The sequence below is a fragment of the Pangasianodon hypophthalmus genome, chromosome 10 (genome assembly GCF_027358585.1).
Source record: "Pangasianodon hypophthalmus isolate fPanHyp1 chromosome 10, fPanHyp1.pri, whole genome shotgun sequence".
NCBI lineage: Eukaryota > Metazoa > Chordata > Actinopteri > Siluriformes > Pangasiidae > Pangasianodon > Pangasianodon hypophthalmus.
In genome coordinates this window covers 16,515,640-16,537,709 of record NC_069719.1, presented here as the reverse complement: position 1 = coordinate 16,537,709, position 22,070 = coordinate 16,515,640, and the positions used below count along the sequence as shown (strand labels likewise).

At 42.3% G+C, this 22,070-nt stretch overlaps 1 protein-coding gene across 1 annotated transcript in view; it reads left to right on the top strand.

The window, feature by feature from the left end:
• The window catches only part of ccdc88c (coiled-coil domain containing 88C), a 54,899-nt gene that overhangs the window by 24,477 nt on the left and 8,352 nt on the right, over window positions 1-22,070 (top strand). Inside the window, exons 4-26 of the mRNA XM_053237288.1 lie at window positions 327-396; window positions 2,043-2,101; window positions 2,769-2,852; window positions 2,938-3,078; window positions 3,228-3,409; window positions 5,293-5,374; window positions 5,909-6,067; window positions 6,337-6,483; window positions 6,594-6,738; window positions 7,271-7,452; window positions 7,547-7,684; window positions 7,772-8,740; window positions 8,821-8,948; window positions 10,547-10,688; window positions 10,796-10,981; window positions 11,082-11,243; window positions 12,028-12,305; window positions 13,967-14,110; window positions 17,336-17,522; window positions 17,772-17,917; window positions 18,010-18,099; window positions 18,233-18,522; window positions 21,860-22,066. Coding sequence (XP_053093263.1) covers window positions 327-396; window positions 2,043-2,101; window positions 2,769-2,852; window positions 2,938-3,078; window positions 3,228-3,409; window positions 5,293-5,374; window positions 5,909-6,067; window positions 6,337-6,483; window positions 6,594-6,738; window positions 7,271-7,452; window positions 7,547-7,684; window positions 7,772-8,740; window positions 8,821-8,948; window positions 10,547-10,688; window positions 10,796-10,981; window positions 11,082-11,243; window positions 12,028-12,305; window positions 13,967-14,110; window positions 17,336-17,522; window positions 17,772-17,917; window positions 18,010-18,099; window positions 18,233-18,522; window positions 21,860-22,066 — 4,318 coding nt within the window. The remainder of the gene's footprint in view (window positions 1-326; window positions 397-2,042; window positions 2,102-2,768; window positions 2,853-2,937; window positions 3,079-3,227; window positions 3,410-5,292; window positions 5,375-5,908; window positions 6,068-6,336; window positions 6,484-6,593; window positions 6,739-7,270; window positions 7,453-7,546; window positions 7,685-7,771; window positions 8,741-8,820; window positions 8,949-10,546; window positions 10,689-10,795; window positions 10,982-11,081; window positions 11,244-12,027; window positions 12,306-13,966; window positions 14,111-17,335; window positions 17,523-17,771; window positions 17,918-18,009; window positions 18,100-18,232; window positions 18,523-21,859; window positions 22,067-22,070) is intronic.

The window sequence follows — 22,070 nt, the reverse complement described above, 5'->3', positions numbered from 1 at the left end:
TTCCAGCACGCTTTCCTGTTAGTCTGTGAAGCTGAGTTTTCCATTCCCACCTTACTGTTCATCCTGGTTCATAACCCCAGTCTGTGTGTTTCAGCCTTGTTCGGCCATCTGCCCTGCTGGTTGGAGCTTTGGTTACTGTGGGTGTCATCTCATTGCCCATTGTTATCTCACGACCTCCTCAGTGAAGGGTGATAAAACTGTAGTAGCAGATTAGCTACCTGATATCACGTTTAGTTGTTTGCTGAGGTTGTGTGTATTGAGACTTTATGTTAAGCAGGATGTTCTAAATTTGAGTTAATTTCTCTCTCTCCCTTTTTATCATGCAGGAAAATCTCCAGCAGCTTGTTCTGATGACGTTACCCAACGTTCTGACCATCGCCAAGGACCCTTTGTCAGGTAGCGAAATCTGATTTTCAGTATTAGTGGCTTATCTTTGCTCTCTTGTTTGAAAAAACATGACAGATATTTATGAGACTGATTAAGGGAATATATTTTAAACATGCAGTACATGTGCAAGAATGACATACCTTGAAATAAATATCATTAAATCATTATTATTTAAGTGTCACCTTGTACAGAAATCCAGTAGTGTTTTAAAAAATGGGAGAGAGAGAGAGAGAGAGAGAGAGAGAGAGAGAGAGAGAGAGAGAGAAATAGCGAGCGGATTCAAATTCTCAATTTCCTTTATCCAAGTAGCTTTGTGCAATATCCTTACTCCTTCACACATCCCCTCACTGACAGTCCAGCCCTCACCTTCACATCAGTGGCAAAAAGCACATGTTTTAGGCCTGTAATGTCTGGAGGAAGAGGAAAAGACTAGAGGAAGCGGCCCACTGCGACCTGGCCCAGGCTGAGTGCTGATTTCAGGCTGCTGTTGACAGACCGCTTGCTCAAGCGGGACACACAGCCCAGACAGCGACAGGGAGAGAGCTTATCAGCTGGTGACTGCCCTAATGGTTCTCACAAATTCTGTTTAAGATTTTTTTTGTTTGTTTGATATAAGCAGTTTAAGACATGTAAAGATTAACAAGGAGGTCATGAGAACACTTTTGGTACAGCCTGCAGGATAACATGGGCCAGCTTGTCTCTTAGTTGTGTTTACACTCTGTTGTCACTTTGGAGCTTCCTGATAGGCTGTGATTTGGCAGGCTGATCTGATGCACACTAATTTTGCATGTACATTCCTGCAGGCAATCAAAATAACCATCCCTTCCAGCAGTTTCCTTTACTATCAGCAACTGGATCATGCTTGAACAAGCTTGAAAAAGCAAATCGCTCAGGCAGGCTGGTGGTCAAGTATTTTGCCTAAAAACATACATTCTGAGTTTTAGGTGAAAATATGTTCCAGTAAGTAGCACAGAAGATGACCGTGTTTAAGGAAATGAACATCCCTGTGAAACTGGTACATAACGGCTGTTACAGTAGGCAGATATAGTGAAAGTGGTTTGGCTTTGTTGCAAAGAGCTCTTCCTTTCCTCTCTGAGGATGAGGTACACTGTTGGGAAAGGCACAGGGACTCCATGACAACAACTTCCTGTTCTCCCCTGAGTGTTAGTGTAGGACACTGGTTTTAGGTACACATGCATGCACACCTCATTTGTTTTAGCAAATATTGCTGTAATACTGGCTGAATCACACTATTTTATTTGAAACTAATCTATTATTCCAACTGGGAGATTGTAATCACTCAGGTGGCAGAAGCAGTGGCTCAGGGCAAGCAAAAAAATAAAAACACCCTGCTTTTTATATTAAAATAGCAAACTACAGAGTGAACATATGCCTCCAGAAAGCCTTTCCCAGTGCCATTTGTGAGCTTGACCACTAATGGCTCAGAGCTGACTAATGGTTATGGCACGTAGCATGTGACCGTAGGATAACGGTTGCTTTTAAAACATAATGAAAATTCAGATTACTTAATATGGCAGTCTTTGGTGTTAGTCTATCTGACTAATACTTATTTTTGGCTTGTGCTCAGTGTTAATTCCATTTTCAATCACAAATTCTACAGATAAGTGATGCTGATAAAATGTTCCATTTCATAGGCAAGAGCATGGAGGAGATGAAGAGGCTTTTGCTGCTGCTCCTGGGTTGTGCTGTTCAGGTAAGCTGAGCCTTTGCTTTTCGCTTTCCCACCTAAAATAAGTAGCAGTAAAATCACCATGTCTGAACATGCCTCTTCTCTTCACTTCCAAGAAAAAGAAATGCACTGATTATCAGAGTGTTTCGTAAATCCACTTAAAGCCTCCGTATCTCAGCTGATGTTTCTCTAAAACCCTCTTTTGCCACATGCATGCAATGTCTTCCTACAACTTCCTGCTTACTGTAGTTCTGTCTTTTTATATCTTCTTCCAAACGCAAACACTTTTGTTCCCCCGCTCCTCCTCTCTCGCTCCTTTTCTGATTCCACAGGTTTTTCCTGTTTGCTGGAGAGAGGGTAAACAGCATGCACGTGTGTGGTGCATCATACGTCAGAGCTCATTTTATAGTTTGCCTTTATCCTGTGCTCTGCCTGCGCATATAATACAATAGCAGTGCGTCTATCCCGTGCTTTATCCCACTCACATACTTCACTGTCCTAGTATAATAAAAAAATATTAATTTCTTGTTATCATAATCATCATAATCATCATCAAATCCCTGTTATGAATGTTTGTTTAATTCTTTTTTTTTTTTAATATTGAAAATGCTTAGCAAAACCAGACATGTCTTTGTGTAGCAGTGCTCATGTCTTTGTCTCTCTCTCTCTCTCTCTCTCTCTCTTTCTGAAGTGTGAGCGTAAAGAGGAAATCATTGAGAAGATTAAGCTGCTAGATATTGAAACCCAGGCAGCCATAGTCTCCCATATCCAGGAGGTGAGTGAAAATGATTAGTCCTCCAACTTTTACTATGGGGCAGCTTTGTGTCTGTCTGTGAGAGTATAATCATCTCTCCATGTAGGTGACCCACAACCAGGAGAATGTTCTAGACATGCAGTGGCTGGAGGTGGGGGAGCTGCCACCCGAGGACCTGGAACCACTGTCTCGTACCATGGCCTTTCACCTACGTAAGCTCATTGATGAGCGTGACGAGTGCTCAGAGGTATGCAAGCTCACTTCCCCTTTCAAACTTGAACACTGTACTTTGTTTGCTTTATATAGGGGAATGTAGCAGAGTGCAGGTAAAAGATCAAGAGCAATCCCTGCTTGAAACTGAGATCTCTGGTGTCTGCGTTTTTTTTTTTCTGTTAGCTGGTATTGGAGCTGACTCAAGAGAGAGATTACTTGCAGTTGCAGCAACTCCCTAGCTCCGTAGGCTGCTCCAGTGCTGACCAGTCCGCTCAGCCTTCTATACTCACCAGAGAAGAACGGCAGCACCTGGCAGTGGAGCTTGCCGACACGAAGGCCAAACTGCGCCGTTCCCGCCAAGAACTGTACGTAATGATAACTTTCAGTCTTCCTGTTTTCCTGTCTGCTTTGCACTGGCCTAAAGTTCCTTGTTCTTACATCTCTCTTAAGCATAGTACTTTACATAGTAAGCATAGACTTTGCAATGTATGAAATGCATAGTTAGGATATCTTGAATGCCAGCCAGTAGTGACAAGGTTGCAGAAGTATCCACAGTTTCTTCAGAGACTGGTACTGCTGACACAGAGATTGTCCACAGTGGTGCCAACATGTGTGGTTTAGACGTAGCATTTATGATGTATAGAAAAACCCCTTGTTACTGTAATATATAACTGTTTAAATGCTCCTTCACCATTGATTTAGATTAGCGCATTAGTGCAGCTTTGCTAATCATATTCAATGACGCAAACCAATCAGAGAAATTTTCTTGCATTTGAAATTTCATTGATTGGACCTCTGCAGCACCCTCACTGCATACACAAGACTGAAAGGCTCCTCTCCTGCATACACAAGAAACGATTCTGATTGGATGGGAGCAGATGCAGCAGCCAGTCACATCAAAGAGAAGTTAGCTTATTAGTAGAAGTTACTAGATTGGTGGAGGCAGGCTAGTTCTAAGGGATTTTGTTTACCATTAGGAAATGAGAGAGAGAGTGGAATCAAGCTGGATTGACTGGAAAGTGAAGAGAAGCGGTCACCTCAAAAGTAAATAATCATAATGATAATGTGTCAAACTCAAGGCCCACAGGCTTTTCCACAAATTAAATTTTTTTAATTTATAAACTGTATTCTATTTGAAGAAATGTTAATATTTCAAGGCTCTTCTATGGCTCATTTTGGGTGTGCTGTTTAAAGGTGCAGTAGTTAATATTCACGTTGATACATCAAGTATATGGTTCGGGTACCAGGCAGGCCAAGAAAAGAAAAATGGTTTATGGCAACATGGGAGCCACCTGAAAACTACTCTTTTCTGGTTTCTGATTAAAACCGGTAGCCAGACCAAATGCAAATAAAAATTGCCCAGCAGAAAAGCCAATTCACTGAAGGGGAAAGGACACGGGATTTGTACGGTTGATTCTGGTGGTGATTACTTTTGCTTCACACCAGTCTTCTTCACAACTCCTCACCAGTCTAGGTGAACTTTGCCCTGTGAATTCATGAAGCTTGGTCTTGTCAGCCAATAGAAAAAAGTGGGCACCAGTGAGGTTGGTTTAAAAACAAAAAAAAAACTGGAGCAGTTTATTAATATTATATTATTAAGCATAACTGTCACATCTGACATTTTCCTCACCACTTGCTTGGCGCACATCTGGAAAAACAAGCAGAATTCGACACCATCTGCATCAGCAGGGAAGCCTCCACCACAAGTCTAGTCCTTCTTATTACTAATTTGTATGCTAGAAATATCCATAAAATATACTTCAAACAGGAAGAAGGCTATTTTTCAGGCATTTGACCTTGCTGTGACCCTGTTTGGATCAATTCCGAAATCTAATCAGTTCATCTGCTGGTTACAATAATAATCCCAAAGAAATGATACAATCAATCACTTGTTCTTGAGCTATCACGCTAAAGATAATCTCAGATGGACACATGGACTGACAACCTGAAAACACAAAGCCTCCAGCACTGAGTAGCGGAGGCATAAAAAAATAACCATCTCGTCCACACTCGACTTACACTATGGCTTTTGTAGTAAAATTCTGGATTTTTTTTTCCACTGCTTGCTAGGCAACCCATGCTTGCTTTTTTAGCAATGTTGGCACCTCTGTGTCCTATTCCAACTCCACCACTCCACATTATATTAATTTCAGTAGAGACTCTGCCACATTTGCGCAGTGTATGATTGGACAAGTGAACAGGTAGTGTCAATATTTTATTAAAAATGTGATCCTAATCTTGTACACAGAGAAGAGAAGACAGAGCAGCTGATTGATGCTAGGAATGAACTGGAACGTCTGGATGCAGAGATGCAAAAGCTGAAACAGGAGGTCAGTGTGTTCTACTTGTTCCAAACTCCCTGTTATCACTTTTAATCTAGTCTATAGTGTATATACCTCTGAACAATCATGAATGAATTATGCTGCAGGGAATTTCACTGTCCTGTAGGTTGTATGAAAGTTTAAAGGTGAGATGCACAGCTTAATCTTTAAGGTGGAGTTTGTTATTTTAAACTTGTTTCTAGAACTATAGTAAACATATAGTAAACGTTTTTAAGATACCTTAGAAAAACAATACTGCCATGCAAGGGATCTGACGTATTTCTTTAATTCAACCTTCTGTTTAACATTTTCTGCCTGCAAAATTTAGACCATCAGCTGAGCCTCTTGTCTCTAAAGGGCTACCTATAAGGTGTACGTAGTTTCAGCAGAGGGTTTGTAGAAATTACAAACTGCTGCTTTAATCGTAATCAGTTTATCCAGCTTTCAAGTTTGTCATATGTATAAGTTCAGCCTTAAGCTTATAGTCCTGTAGAGAGACCATTTGTTTGCGTATGTGCCCACTCTGAACTGTTTTATATGCAGAACATGCAGCTTTTGGCGGAGGCACGGTCGGTACGTGCTTATCGTGATGAGGTGGATGCTCTGAGGGAACGTGCAGGCAAAGTGGATAGACTTGAAACAGAACTTGCTCGCTTCAAAGAGAAACTTCATGATGTCCACTTCTACAAGGCCCGCATGGAGGTAACCATATTGTACCTTTGAAATAATCCTCAACTTCCTTAGGTATACTGTGCTCCAGCCTTTGTGGCTTGCCTGTGTGCTTTGGGTTATGTGCTAGTGGACTGCCAGATTCCTACTGGCTCTGTTAGCCAAGCATAAAGCATATGGCTCGTCTGGACTCCACAGCTGTCAGTGGCAGGCATTTTCTGTTTATCTGTATTTTCTCATCCTTCCCTGTCCATTTTATCTTTCACATTCTGTTTTGTTTCATCTTTTCTGAATCTCTGTAGGAGCTGAGAGAGGACAATATGACCCTGCTAGAGACAAAGGCCATGCTGGAGGAGCAGCTGGGTACAGCTAGGGGGCGCTGTGACAAACTACATGAGCTGGAGAAGGAGAACCTGCATCTGCGCTCCAAACTGCATGATATGGAGATTGTAAGCACGGCTCAGAAATGAAGATTCTGTCACAGAAGGAGAGAATTACGATTGAAAGTGTGCTGATGTCCCTTGCTCTCTGTGATGATGTTTTTTTTTTTCTTTTTCAGGACCGGGATAGTGATAAGAAGCGTCTAGAGGAGCTGCTGGAGGAGAATATGATGCTGGAGATTTCACAGAAGCAGAGCATGAACGAGTCTGCTCACTTGGGCTGGGAGCTGGAGCAGCTGGCTAAGAACAATGAGGTCAACGACGGTCAGTCTGAGATACAGAGCAACCTATAAAAGTTTTTTTTTTTCTACAGTACACTCAGCATTACCATATGCTGCTTAGGTTTCACACACAATAAATTATTAATAATTAATTAGTAATTAATTAACCTCAACAAGGTCTCTAATTGGCCACCAACCATTTGGAATGGAGCCCAACAAATTAAAGGAAATAACAAATAAATTAAAAAAAAGTGTCTTAGTAAGGTTGGGCCACAAGACCAGCTTGCATCTTGGCATAGATTCTACAAATCTCTGGAACTGTACTGGTGGGATAAAACACCATTCTTCCTTAAAAGAAAATCATTCCATCAATTGTTGGTGGTAGAGAGCGCTGTCTAAAATTTCTGTCCAAAATGTCTCATTGGTGTTCAGTTGGGTTGTTTGTCCTCATCAAACCGTTCAGTGAGCACATTTTTTGCACATTTCATCCATTTCAATTTTTTATGCAGAACTAAGCATATTTCTGAGATTTCTCAGTACTGAATGGCTTGTTGGCTCCCTCTCTCCATGTGCAGTACGCAAGTCATTTGTGGTTGAGATGAATGAGTCAGCCTCCAGTCGGCTCCTGAAGCTGGAGAAGGAGAACCAGAGCTTGCAGAGCACCATCCAGAACCTGCGTGAGGCCACACTCAGCCTCGAAGAGGGTCAGCTCCACACTATGGAGCTGGAGAGGGAGAACCAGGGCCTCAGCAAGAAGGTACACCTCATCTTTCCTGACTCTCACTAGTACTTTACTCTTTAGGTTTTTTGTCTATAGACAAAATCTATAGAGATTTATGGTCTGTTCTCAGCTTGAAAGACTGCAGACTCAACTGGACCAGGAGAAGCAGACCATAAAGGACATGGAGAGTCTTGGAGAAAAGCTCATCAAGGAAAAGCAGAGAATGGAGAAAGATCTGGAAACCCTGAGGGTAGAAAAGGGTAAACAGGTACAGTCTATTGGCACTTATTGTAATGAAGGTGGCAGAATTAACTTCAGCTATTCAGTGCACTAACTGTGATTGTATATGCGTCAGATCTCCGAGCTGGAGCGAGAGAAGGAGCACCTGAGCCAAACTGTGAACTCCCTGAGGAAACGTGCCCAGGAGGACAGCGAGGAACGCGTGCGTGAGGTGGAAACGGAGAATCGTATCCTCCACCAGAAGATCTCGGACAAAGCAAGTCAGCTGGTGCAGATTGAGAACGAGAAGCAGCAGATCACCAAGCAGTTAGAAGGTGAGCGTGAACGTGCCAAGGAGCTGCAGGGGAAGGTAAAGAGCTTAGAGTGTGCTCAGAAGCAACTCCAGGATCAGCTTACCTCACTCAAAGTGGCTGAAGAGCAGCTTGAAGCCTTGCAGCGCAAGAACAGCTTCCTGGAGCAGGAAAACTGGGGGATGAAGAAGGACGCAGAAGAGTTACAGAGTGACAATATGCGTCTGACTCTGCTGGAGAAGGAGCACAGGAAGCTGGAAAATGAGAATGTGGAGCTTCGGGGCACTGTAGCTGAGCTCCGTTCCCAGGCCAAGCGTACCGAAAGACTGGAGATCAGTTGCAGCAGCCTTGATAAAGAGAACCAGCGGCTCCAGCAGAGTCTGGAAAGTAGCAGCACCAAAATTCAGGCCCTCAAGAATGAACTGCACGAGGCCGAGGTCCAGAGCGAGGAACTGCGGCATGAACTGGAGGAGCTGAGGAAGGTGGCGAGACGTGCTGAGGAGGCAGAGAAGGAGCGGCGGAAAGTGGAGCAGGAGCTGAGCCAAGCTGAGAAAGAGAGAAAGCAGCTGGAGAGAGAGGCACGTAGGCTGAGGCAGCAAGTGGATGTGAGGGAATCTGCACTTGAGGAGAGCACGCTTAAGCTGAGCAGCATGGAAAAAGAGGGAACAGCCATGAACAGGGAGCTTGCAAGGCTCCAGGAGGTTGCCAGTAGAGTCAAGGATATGGAGAAAGAGAACAAGGAACTGCAGAAACAGGTCACCATTGACAAGAAGACCTTGGCCACACTCCGAGAGGTATTGCATGTAGTAATGACAGATTTTATCACAAAATCTTTAGTAAACCATGTTAACCCAGTGCTGTGCGACTGCCATAGGAGCTGGTGAATGAGAAGCTGAGGGTGCAGCAGCAGTGTAATGAGCTAGAGAAGCTCAGTCATGAGCTGGAGAAGATTGGCCTGAACCGAGAGAGACTGCTGCAGGAGGAGCACAGCTGTGAGGATAAGTGAGTGTGCATATAACTGCAGTACATCAGTGATGTTTAGGGCATATTCACACTTGCAGACCACAGCACGCGGTGCCACACATGCATGCTGTGGTACCGCACATAAAGGCACATGTGCCTAATAAGTAAATCAAGCAAAGAAAGAATTAAAAAATGCAAGTAACTACAACTCAAATGATAATGATAATCTGCTGAAAGGCTTCATCCACACTCCAAAACACAAACCACAAACACAATGATTAGTTAATCATCTAAATAAATGTAAGAACAATAAAGGGAATGTGCCTGCTGTCTTTTATTGTGCCAGGACTTTATAACAGGCGGAAGAGATGTAGAAAATAGATTGCAGAGTCAGTCTCGGGTACAGCCTCAAGAATTCAGGCCAAGTGTGAAAAATGCCCTACATGTCAATCAAAATTTGTTTTAAATGCCACCTACAGTGCTGTCCTACACTGAATAATAAATTATTAAATGTGGCAGTTTATGGGGCCTTCACCCCACTTTCCCCAGTGTTTCAGAGCCTGCATATTGGAGCTTGATCTGCTTTTGTATTTTTTTTAAATGCAGTAACACTTGCTTGTCAAGTGTCAATTTTCCATTTCTTAGAATTATGTAGCAAAAGCAGTGCAGTGATCAGTTTTCACACACTGATCAATTAGCTTATTTTGCTGAAAGGGTTTAACCAGAATTGTTATGGTTACTTGAACCTTAAAAGTAATTTAGAGTTTTCAAGTAGTATATGTGGATGAGATGCATCATGGCATGTCTTAATTTATTTTATGAATGCTTCTACCAGATGGAGTGGGTAAGTTGAAGTAGTGAAATGGAACTAACTGTGCACTAACGTAGCTGAAGCTAGCGCATTTTTTTCTCTCTCTTTCTCTATTGTGTGCTTTTAGGATCAAATTTAGATTTATCCCTTCTTATCTTTATCTTTGGTTGCCTAATCTACTTCAGTGCATGTCAGTTCTGGCCCTAGCTGGAGTGGAGATCATGGCTGTGTCCAGAAGAGTGTATATAACATTTCGCATGTGAAAGTAGTTGAGACTAACACTCCACACTGGAAACTACACTGCTCTTTTATTAATTTTGTTTGGACTGTACCCTGGAGAGTTGTCTCGGGGAGGAGTTCCCTCTTTGCTCTGGATTATATTTCTCTCTCTCTGTCTCTCTCTCTCTCTCTCTCTCTCTCTGTCTCTCTCACTGTCTGTCTGTCTCTGACTGTCTCGCTATCTTACTTTCCTTCTGTGTTTTTTGGTTGCTGTTTTGGAAAGTGTGATCTGAAAGGATTAACAAGTCTGGACAGTGGCATTTCTCAACAGTTCCTTAGTTCCCACTGAAATTTAATCTACTAGTACATTTACTACTACCATTCACATTCCATTAGCGTTTCGTAATGTGTGCGTGTGTGTGTGTGTGCTTGCATTGCTTATGAGTGCAATTAGATTGCTCTTGCATGGGTTCTCTATAGTTCTAATAGTCAGTTGAGCAGATTTGATTATTTGTCATTAATAATAGAAAACAAATAATTTCAGTCTGCTTATAGACAGCTAAGTGGAAGTTGGTCATCTCATTAAAATCCTTCACTGACCCTTCAGTAAATACAGGATCCTGGAGACAAAGATTGAGTCAGCTCTGAAGAATTCCCTGGAGCTGAAGGAGGAAAAGATTCAGGGCCTGGAGTCACGCCTAGAGGAGAGCAGCAGCTTGAACCAGCAGCTACGTACTGAGCTCACATCGGTAAGACCACAGTACAAGCTCACTCATACAGTAATGCACAGACTTACCCTTTTATCATACTCTTTATTCATCTCCTCTCATGTTACATGTTTGATCATCCTCTCCAGGTGAAGAAGACACTAGAGGCCTTGAGGCAGAGGCAGGAGGAGGAGGCTGCCCACTCTGAAATATCCCAGAAGGCTGTGGAGCAGGGCAGATCTGGTACCGGCCAAGAGAAATGGGAGACGGAGCAGAGAGAAATCACAGCTGAGCTGCTTAAACTCAAAGATCGTCTGATCGACGTGGAAAAGAATGTACGTTATCATTTTCGTCTTATTTTTCTTGTAATCAACTTGGGTGTCTCCCTCTAGTTGTACTCCACTTAGTGTGGTGACCTCAGTGTTTGTTTCCCAGAATGCATCCCTACAGACAGAGAAGCATCTACTGAAAGAGCACCTGAAGCAGCTGGACTCCCAAAACACACAGCTCAATGCTCAGACACTTGCTCTGCAAAAACAGGCCACAACACTGCAGGAGCAAAACACCGCCCTTCACAAAGACACCGCCAAACTACAGGTACTGAAGCCAACACTACAGCATAGACCATTAGTATGTGAGTTGAAGCTGCTTTACAGTGTGTGGTAACAGCAGTCTTATACATTTATTGCATGCTACACTGTATGAGCTGATGCCAGTAAAATCTTTTGAAATTCTGATCTGGCAGTCTGAGATATCCATGTGTGTTGGAAATTAACCCTTATACAATTGGATTTTTAAAAAAAATCACTCTTCTGATGACGCAAATTCTGTTTTTTCTTACTTTTTTGTATTAATGTTTTTCTAATACAAATGTGGAATGGTTAAATGTTTTTTTTTTTCCCCCTCGATTTTCTCCCTAATTTATTCATTGCCAATTTTAGTCTTTGCAGCTGTCCCCTGTCACACGACAGCTACAAACCAGGGAGGGCAAAGGTTACCACATGCTTCATCCGAGGCACGTGAAGCCAGCCAACCGCATCTTTTTGAACTGCTGTTCACGCAGCATCAGGGAGCGTTGTAACACACTCTGAGGAAAACGCTATCTGCCCCCTTTTTTCCGCCCACTGAATGAAAATCTAATTGAGCTGTGAAGTCCTCAGAGATTCCCATCTCGGGTGCCTCTGTTGGAATCGGTCAGCCTCTGTTGGAATCGCTCAGAGGCGTTGTGACATAACAGTGCCATTACATTTAAAGTCATTCAGGTCACTCGTTCTGAAAGTGGGGTCTGCGAAGCATAGCCAGGGGGTCTGCGATTTTGAATTTTGTTACAGTAGGGGAAATTTTTTAAACTTTGTGTCTTTATGTGTCTGTGTGTGTTCAGGTAGAGAACTCCACACTGAAATCTCAGAGCTCGTCTCTGACCGCTCAGTACACGGCCCTACAGACTCAGCTGCAGACTCTGGAGGCAGAGGCTGAGGGTCTGCAGAGGCAGCATGAGGAGGCTCGAGCCAAACGTGACAGCATCGCTCAGGACCACGAGCGCCTGCTCAGTGTCCATGAGAGGCAGGCAGCCGAATACGAGCAGCTCATCACCCAGCACACTGCCTTGAAGAGCAGCCAGAGAACGCTGGAGCAGGAACACCGCAGCCTGGAGAGCAAGTCAGTCCCAATCTAATGTCATTCAGTCTTGGTGATTATTTGACCTGGTCTGTACAACCGATAATAGAAGTATCATTCCCTGTAGACCCATTTAATTTCATATATATATACACATACATATAAAAGACCTCTGTCATGTCCTGGTTGTGTATGTGTTTTGCCAGTGTGTAACATGAGAGTAAGGATGTGTGTGTTGTCTGTATGGAGACGCCACTGTGGCTGTGAGCCAGGAGGACTGCTGATAGAACAATAGTGAAGCATTTCCGATGATCGGTCAAAGCTCAAGCACACCAAATATTGTAAAGCCATTCAGGGTTTAAATATACATTAAACATACATTTAAAAATACATACAAGGTTTTTTAAGTATCTAAAAAAACATCTGTGTGTGTTCAGGCAGAGAACTCCATGCACTCCAGGCCTGCAAAATTTATGTGAAAAAATGTATAAAATGGCTCTGTTGTGATTGTGTAATATCTTCTTAGAAACCAGTTGGGTTTCTAATCTCAGTGGAAATAGAGCTCATTATAATCTTCTACAACTATCTGTCTATCTATCGTGTGTATGTGTGCCACATTTTTTACACTCTCAAATCATCCGATCATGTGGCAGCAGTGGAGTCATGCAGGTACAAGTCAAGAGCTTCAATTAATCTACACATCAAACATAAGCATTGCTGTCATAGTCCACCCACTTCAAGGTTCAGTGTGTTGTGCATTCTGAGATGCTTTTCTGCTTACCACAGTTGCAAAGAATGATTGAGTTACTGTATACTTTGTGTCAGCTCAAACCAGTGTGGCCTTTCTGCTCTTACCTCTCTCATCAGCAAGGCATTTCCACCCACAGAATGACCACTTACTGGATTGTTTTTGTTTTTCATGGCATTCTGTGTAAGCTTTAGAGGTGTGTGTGTGTGTGAGAGAGAGAGAGTAAGAGTATGTGTCTGTGTAGATCCCAGGAGATCAGCAGTTTCTGGAATACTCAAACCAGCCCATCTGGAACCAACCTCCATGCCACGGTCAAAGTACTGTATCTGTGAAGTGGCATGTATAGAGATTATAATAACTCTCAGGATCACCGTTATGGAACACACATTATGTAGGTGCTTGTTGACCAGCTGACTCTGTTGGGTCTGAAAGTGAGGCACTGTGGAAACTCTTTTCCATGTGCCTCCTTATTTTTAAATCATGACACGCAGTACACGTTAATGAGCCTGCGCGGACGCACATGTGCCTGTCGTGTTACTTTTTCCATTGTTCTCCATGGAAAATTGTCTGTAATGTTTATAAACTTGCTGTGAAAAGCAGACCAGTGTTTAGTCAGACTTAGAAAGAGGTACACACACAAGCTCTCATGAATAATGCAGTAGTGGGTCTCTAGAGGCCTAGGGCTTGAAGTTAAAGCAGACAGCTGTCACATGGCCAATCAGCTGTAATACCAGACGTCTAGGAGCTTCAAAGGCCTGATGGGGATACCGTTCCTTATTCTATACACCACATGTCACACACACTCAATATTTCATGGATTTTTCAACCCCCCACAATAATACTCCCCATTGCCTTGCTGTGGAGGTGTATGATTAGTAGAAATGTATCCCTGTGTACTATGGTCAGTGAGCATGTGTTGTCTTTAATAAACTGTTTATAATGTGTGTTTGTGCAGGTATGCGCTGCTTCTAAAACAGAAGGATGCTGTGGAGGAGCTGGAGGCATCTCTGCTGAGAGAGAGGGAGAGTTTGGGGGAAGAGATCCGTAAGAATGCTCAGATTATGGGAGAGAACCGCAGCCTGAGAGAGGAGATGGACAGGTCAGCCTTTACAAATAATCTCACACGCACTCAGGCTGATCTCAAGGTGACACAAGAAGCTAAAACTTTATGCTGGTGCTTTATTAGGCAATTTATGCTGCCCTCTGCTGGTGACCATCTGTTACTGCTTTATGAATGTAAGCAGTAATGTAGTATTGGTCACTATTCCCACCATAAACTTTGCTTGTGTTACTTGTAGTTTGTCACTTGTGGACATCTAGTGGCCACTACTGTTGTCACTTGTGGACGTGAAATGTCTGTTTATTACACAGCCACTTTTTTAAGGAACACCTGTATTTCTGCACAATAATGCAATTATCCAGTCAGCTAGTGATGTGGCAGCAGAGCAGTCATGCAGATACAGGTCAAGAGCTTCAATTCATGTACGCAATAAACATCAGAATGTACGTGGAACCCAGTGAGGTCTTTTGTTATTGTAGCTCACCTGTGTCAAGGTTTAACATGTTGGCATTCTGAGCTGTCACGGTTGTAAAGAGTGATTATTTGAGGTAGCCTTCCTGTTAGTTCAAACCAGTCTGGCCATTCTTCTCTCACCTCTCTTATCAACAAGGCATTTCTGCCCACACAATGGCTGCTTACTAGTTTTTTTTTTTTTTTTTTTGCACCATTCTGTGTAAAATCCAGAAATTGTATGTGAAAATCCTTGGAGATCAGCAGATTCTGAAATACTCAAACTAGCCAGTCTGGCACCAACCACCATACCATGGTCAAAGACTCTGAGATCACATAAAGTGGCATGTATAGAAGCTTATAGGTTAGGTTAGGTTCAACTTTATTGTCATTGTCACTGTACTTGTGCTCTGGCAAAGAAATGCAGTTAGCATCCAACCGGTAGTGCACATAGCAAATAAGTTAAATGAAATAAATAAGGTTATGGTGCAATAATTTAAGAGGGTAGTGTACAGGTAAAGGTAAACAGCATAATGAATATCAGTAATGCAAATGGGAATTAAGTTAAATGAAATAAGTAAGAATTATGGTGCAATAAGTTGAGATATACATTATACAGGTAGAGGTAAACAGCGTGATGCATGCATTATGATACAGTAGATACATACAGTGGATTACAGTAAATGCAGATGTGCAAATAACAGTCTGATATAAATAGTTGTAATAATGACAGATAATTGCAGTAAAGTGCAAGTACTTGCAAATAATTGCAGATAATAGCAATAATGTACAATGCAGTATAGTATGGTGTCTACTGCTAATGTTTAGTTATTAAGTGTAGGCTGGCAGTTAATGCTTAGAAGCTGAGTTCAGCATTGGTGCAGCTGAAAGGGAAAAAACTGTGAGTCTTTTTGTGCGACAACGCGGACTTCTGGAGCAACCAGTCCATGGTGGGGATGGGAGGTGTCCTTGATAATACCTCTCACTCTCTGCAAGCAACGCTTTTGATAAACATCCGTAATGTTGGACAGCTGTGTTCCAGTGATGTGTTTGGGCAGTTTTCTCTACCTGTTGTAGTGCCTTCTGGTCACACACTGCACAGTTGTTGTAGCATACTGTGATGCAGTTTGTAAGGATGCTTTCGGTGGTACAGCGATAGTTCTCCATGATCTGAGGAGCAAGGTGAGCTTTCTTCAGTCTCCTCAGAAAGTACAGGCGTTGTTGCGCCTTTTTGAGAAGAGAGAAGGTTTGAGGTTCCAGGAAAGGTTAGCAGAGATGTGGACACCCAGAACCTTGAGAATGGCTAGAGCTCTACCTCAGTCTCATTAATAAAGATAGGGGTGTGTTTGTGGCTACTCAAGGACTTCCGGTAATCCGCAATCAGTTCTTTGGTTTTCTGGGTGTTGAGGTCAAGGTTAAGGTTGTTATTGGAACACCGTGTTACCAGATGCTGAATCTCTTCCCTGTAGGCTGTCTTGTCATCATCTCTGGTCAGGCTAACCAACGCATTGTCATCTGCGAGCTTGATTATAGTGTTGGAGTTGTGCACAGGTACGCAGTCGGAGATGAAGAGGGAGAAGAGGAGTGTTCTCAGCACGCAGCCTTGTGGTACACCGGTGTTTAGGATGATGGTGGAGGAGGTGTTGTTGCCAAGTCAAACAGACTGTGGTCTGTTGGATCAAAAAAGTCCAGGGTCCAGTTACAGAGAGCAGTGATGATACCAAGACTGGAGAATTTGGAGATCAGATTAGATGGAGTGACAGACTTAAATGCAGAACTAAAGTCAATGAAAAGCATCCTCATATAGAAGTTGCTATTTTCCAGATGAGTCAGGGCAGAGTAGCTAGACTAGTAGAGTAGTAGCTCTCAGTATCATAATTATGGTACAGGTTATGAAGGTACTGACTCTGTTGGGGGTGGAAATGAGGCACTATGGAAACTATTCCATGTACCTCCTTGTTTTAAATCTCGATATACATTACATGTTAAAGATGTCACTGTTCTTCATATATATAACATTATATATATATATATATATATATATATAGTGTGTGTTATACAGTTGTAGCTTCTAAAGCTACTTAGGTAACCACAGTTTAAATAATCCACTAATTAGTGTCTAAATTCGTACTAGTTTCTTTGGCATATTAGCGAAGCAAGCTAACTGTACAAGCTTCATTCACTCACCAGGGACACCAACCATCTCTGCTACTTCCCTCTAAGCTTTATTTTTTTTCTTTATAATATTTCTATACACATTCTTACATCTAGGACTGTTTGCATGTTTTTTGTTTCTTATGTTCTATAAAGCTGCTTTGAGACAATGTTCATTGTTAAAAGCGCTATACAAATAAAATTGAATTGAATTGAATTGAAATTGAATTTAATGAGAGGTCAGGTGACAGGATAAGATGAAACCATGATTACATGTTTTTCTTTCCATTTTTGTGCATCAGTCAGTAAATGTAAGTAAGTAAGTTGCCAGTAGGAGATAAAGTTATAAGAGGGGGACTGAAAATATTGGACCACATGCACCATAGGATTGGTCTGAGGAATTAACTGAGCCAGATGCATAGAAATGTGAATGGCAGTTCAAATGTTGCTTGATGTGCTAGCGCTGAAATCACAGCTCTGTGTCTCATATATACATACAAAATTAATAGTCACTTGTCCCTTGTGAACATAGCTTTAGTCTTTTCTGTGGCAGTATATTATTTTTATTGGCAAATAGAATTTGTAAATTAAATTGACACTTTTACATTGTTGCATGTAATTCTGTCACATGAAGTCTAAGAGCTGGCTTTGTGTTTGCAGACTGTCGCAAAAACATGCACATTTGCGTCAAGAGTATGACGGGCTGCAGCTTCAGAGCAAAGAGTTAAAGACTTCTCTGAATGAATCACAGCTGGAGCTGAACCGCTGGCAAGCACGCTTTGACCAACTCAAAGAGCAGCACCAAGGCCTGGACATCTCCATGACCAAACTGGACAACCACTGTGAGGTGAGAGAGAGTGACTGCCACTTGGAATCAACAAGCAGATTCCCAGCCCACTTACGAAAGCAGCAACCCTCAACTGATAATACAGCAGACTTGTTTTGTTAGATAGAATAGATTAAATCTTAGACATGGACAGTTTTTAGGACTGGTCATGAGATTTGTGTTAACTGCTTTCGCTTGGCTTCTTGACATGGGGTTGTGAACGGGGATAGGAAGCAGTGGCAGAGTGTGAAAGTATGTGTGTTTGTGCAGCTGTTGACTCGGCTGAAGGGGAATCTGGAGGAGGAGAACCACCACCTGCTGAGCCAGATCCAGATGCTGAGCCAGCAGAACCAGACACTGCTGGAAAGGTCCATGGAGAGCAAGGAGCTGTACCATGAGGAGCAGAAACAGTACATGTAAGTGTGCGCAACAGTAGTATGGTGTTAGTGATTAGTTTCACTATGATGTGTGGTGTATAGATTTTAGCCCGTCTCTCTGTGTGCTGCAGTGATAAGCTGAATTCGTTACGGAGGCAGAAAGAGAAACTGGAAGAGAAGATCATGGATCAGTACAAGTTCTATGACCCAACTCCTAAAAAGTGAGCTCATCCTGACTATAAATGCTATGAGAAAACAACACTTTACACAGGTTAAAGTATTTGCTCATGTTGAACTCACTCTAACAAAGAGCTGCTTTTTATCTCTGCTGCTTTGTGAATGTGTGTGTCACAGGAGGAGTCACTGGGTGGGAGCTAAAGCTCTAGCCAAATTCATGAAGCCCAAGAAGGAGGCATCACGTGAGAGGCAGGACAGCTCTCGTGAGCGGATCCGAAGTGCCCCAGACATCCCTCTCCCAGAGATCCCTCACTCTCTAGATTGTTCCACCAGCAGCCCAACAATTGCTCCACCTCCACTTCCCTCTCGACAGACTTGCCACAATCTGGACTCGCCAGGCAGTATCTCATTGGATGAAAACCATGTCCACTCCTCCCCGATCTTATCCGCAGCTTCAAACAAAAGAGGTGAGCATATTCTGTAGTAGAGCTCGACAGACTGTTCACCTAATGATGCATGATAACTTTTACTAAAGCACATAGACCTGATCATATGGCTATCTCAAAGCTTGATTTGGTTTTGTTGAAAGTGAAATTCACCATTATTGTAATATCTTATTCCACAAGGGGGTGTCTTGTGTATAGTCTGCATATCCATATATTACTCCAGACCTCTACTCTTCATTTGATCTTTAATTTTTTAATCTTTAGCATCATTCAGCATGTCTGTATCTTTAAAAGTCTCTCCAAGTTAACACAAACCTATTTATAATCTTCAGTGCCATTCATCTAATCTACTAAATGCTGTTATTTCTTCAAAGGGTGTTGGACATCATAGTTACGACTTTCTGACTCATTTCTTCTCTTCCACTGATCTCTTTCTCCCTCTGTGTTTCATGTGTGTACATTAACCCCTACCCCACACACACACACGCACACGCACACACACACGCACACACACACGCACAGCAGCTAAGCGGTTCCTTTTCCTGCGGAGTAAGAGCCAGGAGAAAATTCAGGTTCCACAGACATTGTCTTCCCGGTCCTCTCTAGCCAAACGCCTCCGATTCTGGGCCTCCACTGATATCATCATGCCTCCGTCCCCCTGCGAGGATCTCTCACTGATCGGCCATTTTTAGAACCTTTATCATTTCTTTTATCACAGTCATCATCAGCAGCACATTATAATACTTTTCAATAGTCAATCAATATTTTGTAATTTTTCTCTTTTAGTATCAGTAATATTTTTTAAAATTTTAGCTAAAATCTGTTATTTGTATAATTCAGTATTTTAATATATTTGGCAACACAGCTATATTTACACACTAATAAACAAACTTTAGCAAACACCAGGAACCATATTTCTAAAATCACCAAAACAGTTACTTATAGGACACTACTTACATCCTGTAAATCACTCCATATACTAATGAACAGCATACACACACACACACACACACACACACACACACAAACACACACACAGAGGCTGAACTCTGCATGAGCGCTCTTATTGGGACTGCTGGTACCAGGCCAAGACACTCTGAGTAGCAGTAAGTAGCAATGTGTTGAAACGGAGCCCCGAATGCATTTGGCTTTGCTCTTGCTCCATTAATAATGTGTGTGCCACCATGCGTGCGTGCGTGTGTGTGCGTGCGTGTGTGTGTGTGTGTGTGTGTGTGTGACTGTATGGATCAATAGTAGCTAAGGGTGAGGAAGATAAATGGGACACTGTGTGACAGGTGTCACAGAAATCTGTGGCCTCAGTGTTAATGAGAGCAGTCGATATAAATCTGATTGAGCGTGTTGACTGAGAGGGGATAGGTTAATCAGAGGAAGGGTCTCCTTATAGAGATGTCAGGATGAGCAATGGCATATTCCAAGTCCCCTCAGTGTGAGCTCTTATTTACTCTCTATACCTGCTTTCCTGCTATCTGTGCCTTGTGTGTTGCCCCGCCTCTGCCAGAGTCTATACCTCCATATTCAAACACTCATCAGGCACTCAATCATTTGTCTTACCATCCTTGTGAGGACCTTACATTGATATTAATAATTAATAATCTAATTAATGCTTTGCTACACCTAAATCTAACCGTAACTTCTTTTAAATAAAAGCTATGGTTCTTGTGAAAAAAAAGGCAGTTTTCCTCATGGGGACCAGCTATATGTCCCCAAAACTGTCCTGTCTGTGTTGGGCATATTTGGTACCCAACAAGATAAAAACATTTTCTCTCTCTCACTCACTCACTCACTCACTCACACACTCTCTTACTTGACTGACACAGTCCATGGAACTTTTTTCAGTGAGTATGTACCATGAACTCACTCATCCATGCTGCTACACATCGCTTCTATCATCTTGTCTCACAGCCTGCTTGGTTTGTAGCAAGTTTGTGCTCTGCATTTACATCTCAGAACTCTTTAGTCAGCTTTTTTGCAGACATTACATTTTTGCATAATATGTATTTCAGAAACAGATATCGACACAAATGCCAATCACATTCTAGATCTTTGTAAACATATTTGAGTAGTAGGTCATCTTTAAAGATATTTGATGGCCTTGTCTACCTGTTTTAGAGAGTGATTGTAGAGAGAGATAAGATTAGAGAGATTGGACAATAAAGATCAATTCGGGATTTAACTGCTTTGTTGTTCTCTGTTCTGCCGGGTGCAGTGAGATGTATGTTGGGGAAAATTACCAAGTGTGGCTTTGAGGGTAGCAGCAGAAGCACAGGAAAACTACCAAAACTGCCCATCCTGCTGGAGCCACTAACTCAGGCTCTCAGACTCCTCCCTCTGTTTGCACAAGTAACTCTGGTATTTATAGCGTTTCCCATCTGTCTGCAGACCACCCATCTGTCTAATGCTCATTTATGGGGACTTTGCTATAACAGGAACGAAATGGTGTAAGCCAGTGGAAATTGTTGTTACTGTAATTCACTATCATTATTAGCAGATTATTAGTATGCTTATGACTGGGCTCAGAAACCTGTAGCACAGCAACATGAGGTTTGCACAATTTTACTATTGCTCACTACAAATCAAGCTAAAAATAAACAATGTTCAGTGACATTTATTTCAATAATGTATCTGGTTAACAGATATAAACAAACAGGACTAATGAAATTAACATATTTCTACTAATTACTGTGGGTGTGTGGCCTAAGATCTCTCTGTAGCTTGGAGAAAATAATCTCATTAAACAGTTATGAGCTTGGGTCATTTTCAGATCAAATGTCTCTATCAGATAAAAACCTATAAGCAGGGACAGTAACCGTGTGCTAGGGCTAGATTACATGCTAAAAAGAATGTCATTTTTCCAGCCGATATGGACTGAGAAATTATTATTTGCAGAAAAATTAGGGTCTGTTATGTACTTAATATGCAATGAGCGTATTATCACTGTGCTGTAACATCTGAATGTCCTGCAAGAAACAGTGCATGTTGTCATTAAAGTGGAATTGCCAGGTTGCCAGGTTCTGCCAGCTGAAAGGAAAAAAAGATTCTGCTCAATCGTATTGTTTGCCCAACTTAGCTGCAGTATCCTTCAGCCTATATGAACTAGCTGAATGTGTTTAAATGGCTCTCTTAGGATGGTATTTGCAGATGCTCTAAACATTGTGCTTAATGATCAGCTAAAACCTGCAAAAGATCCTGCATGCTTATTGTGCAATGTTTTACTTGTCCTCTGCACTAACCTACACACAAGCTTATGCCCTAACATGCTCTCCACGGCAACAGTGTTTGTGTCTCCTGTGCTTTTCTGCTTTCTCTCTTAAAGTCTGTAACTTTGCTTCTTGCTCAGGTCTGAGTTACAGCAGTGGTTCCCGAAGCTCAGAGGGGTACCGGCCAGGAGGGGGCAGCACAGAGGACATGAACGGATATGAGGAGCTGGTGCTTAGACAGAGAGGCTTAGAACCAGGGGCATCCTGCTCAACTCCGCTGAACCACAACTCCGACAGTGCACCAGGCTTCACCCCTTCTAGCTTGAGGCCAGGGCGCAGGCCCAAAGGTAC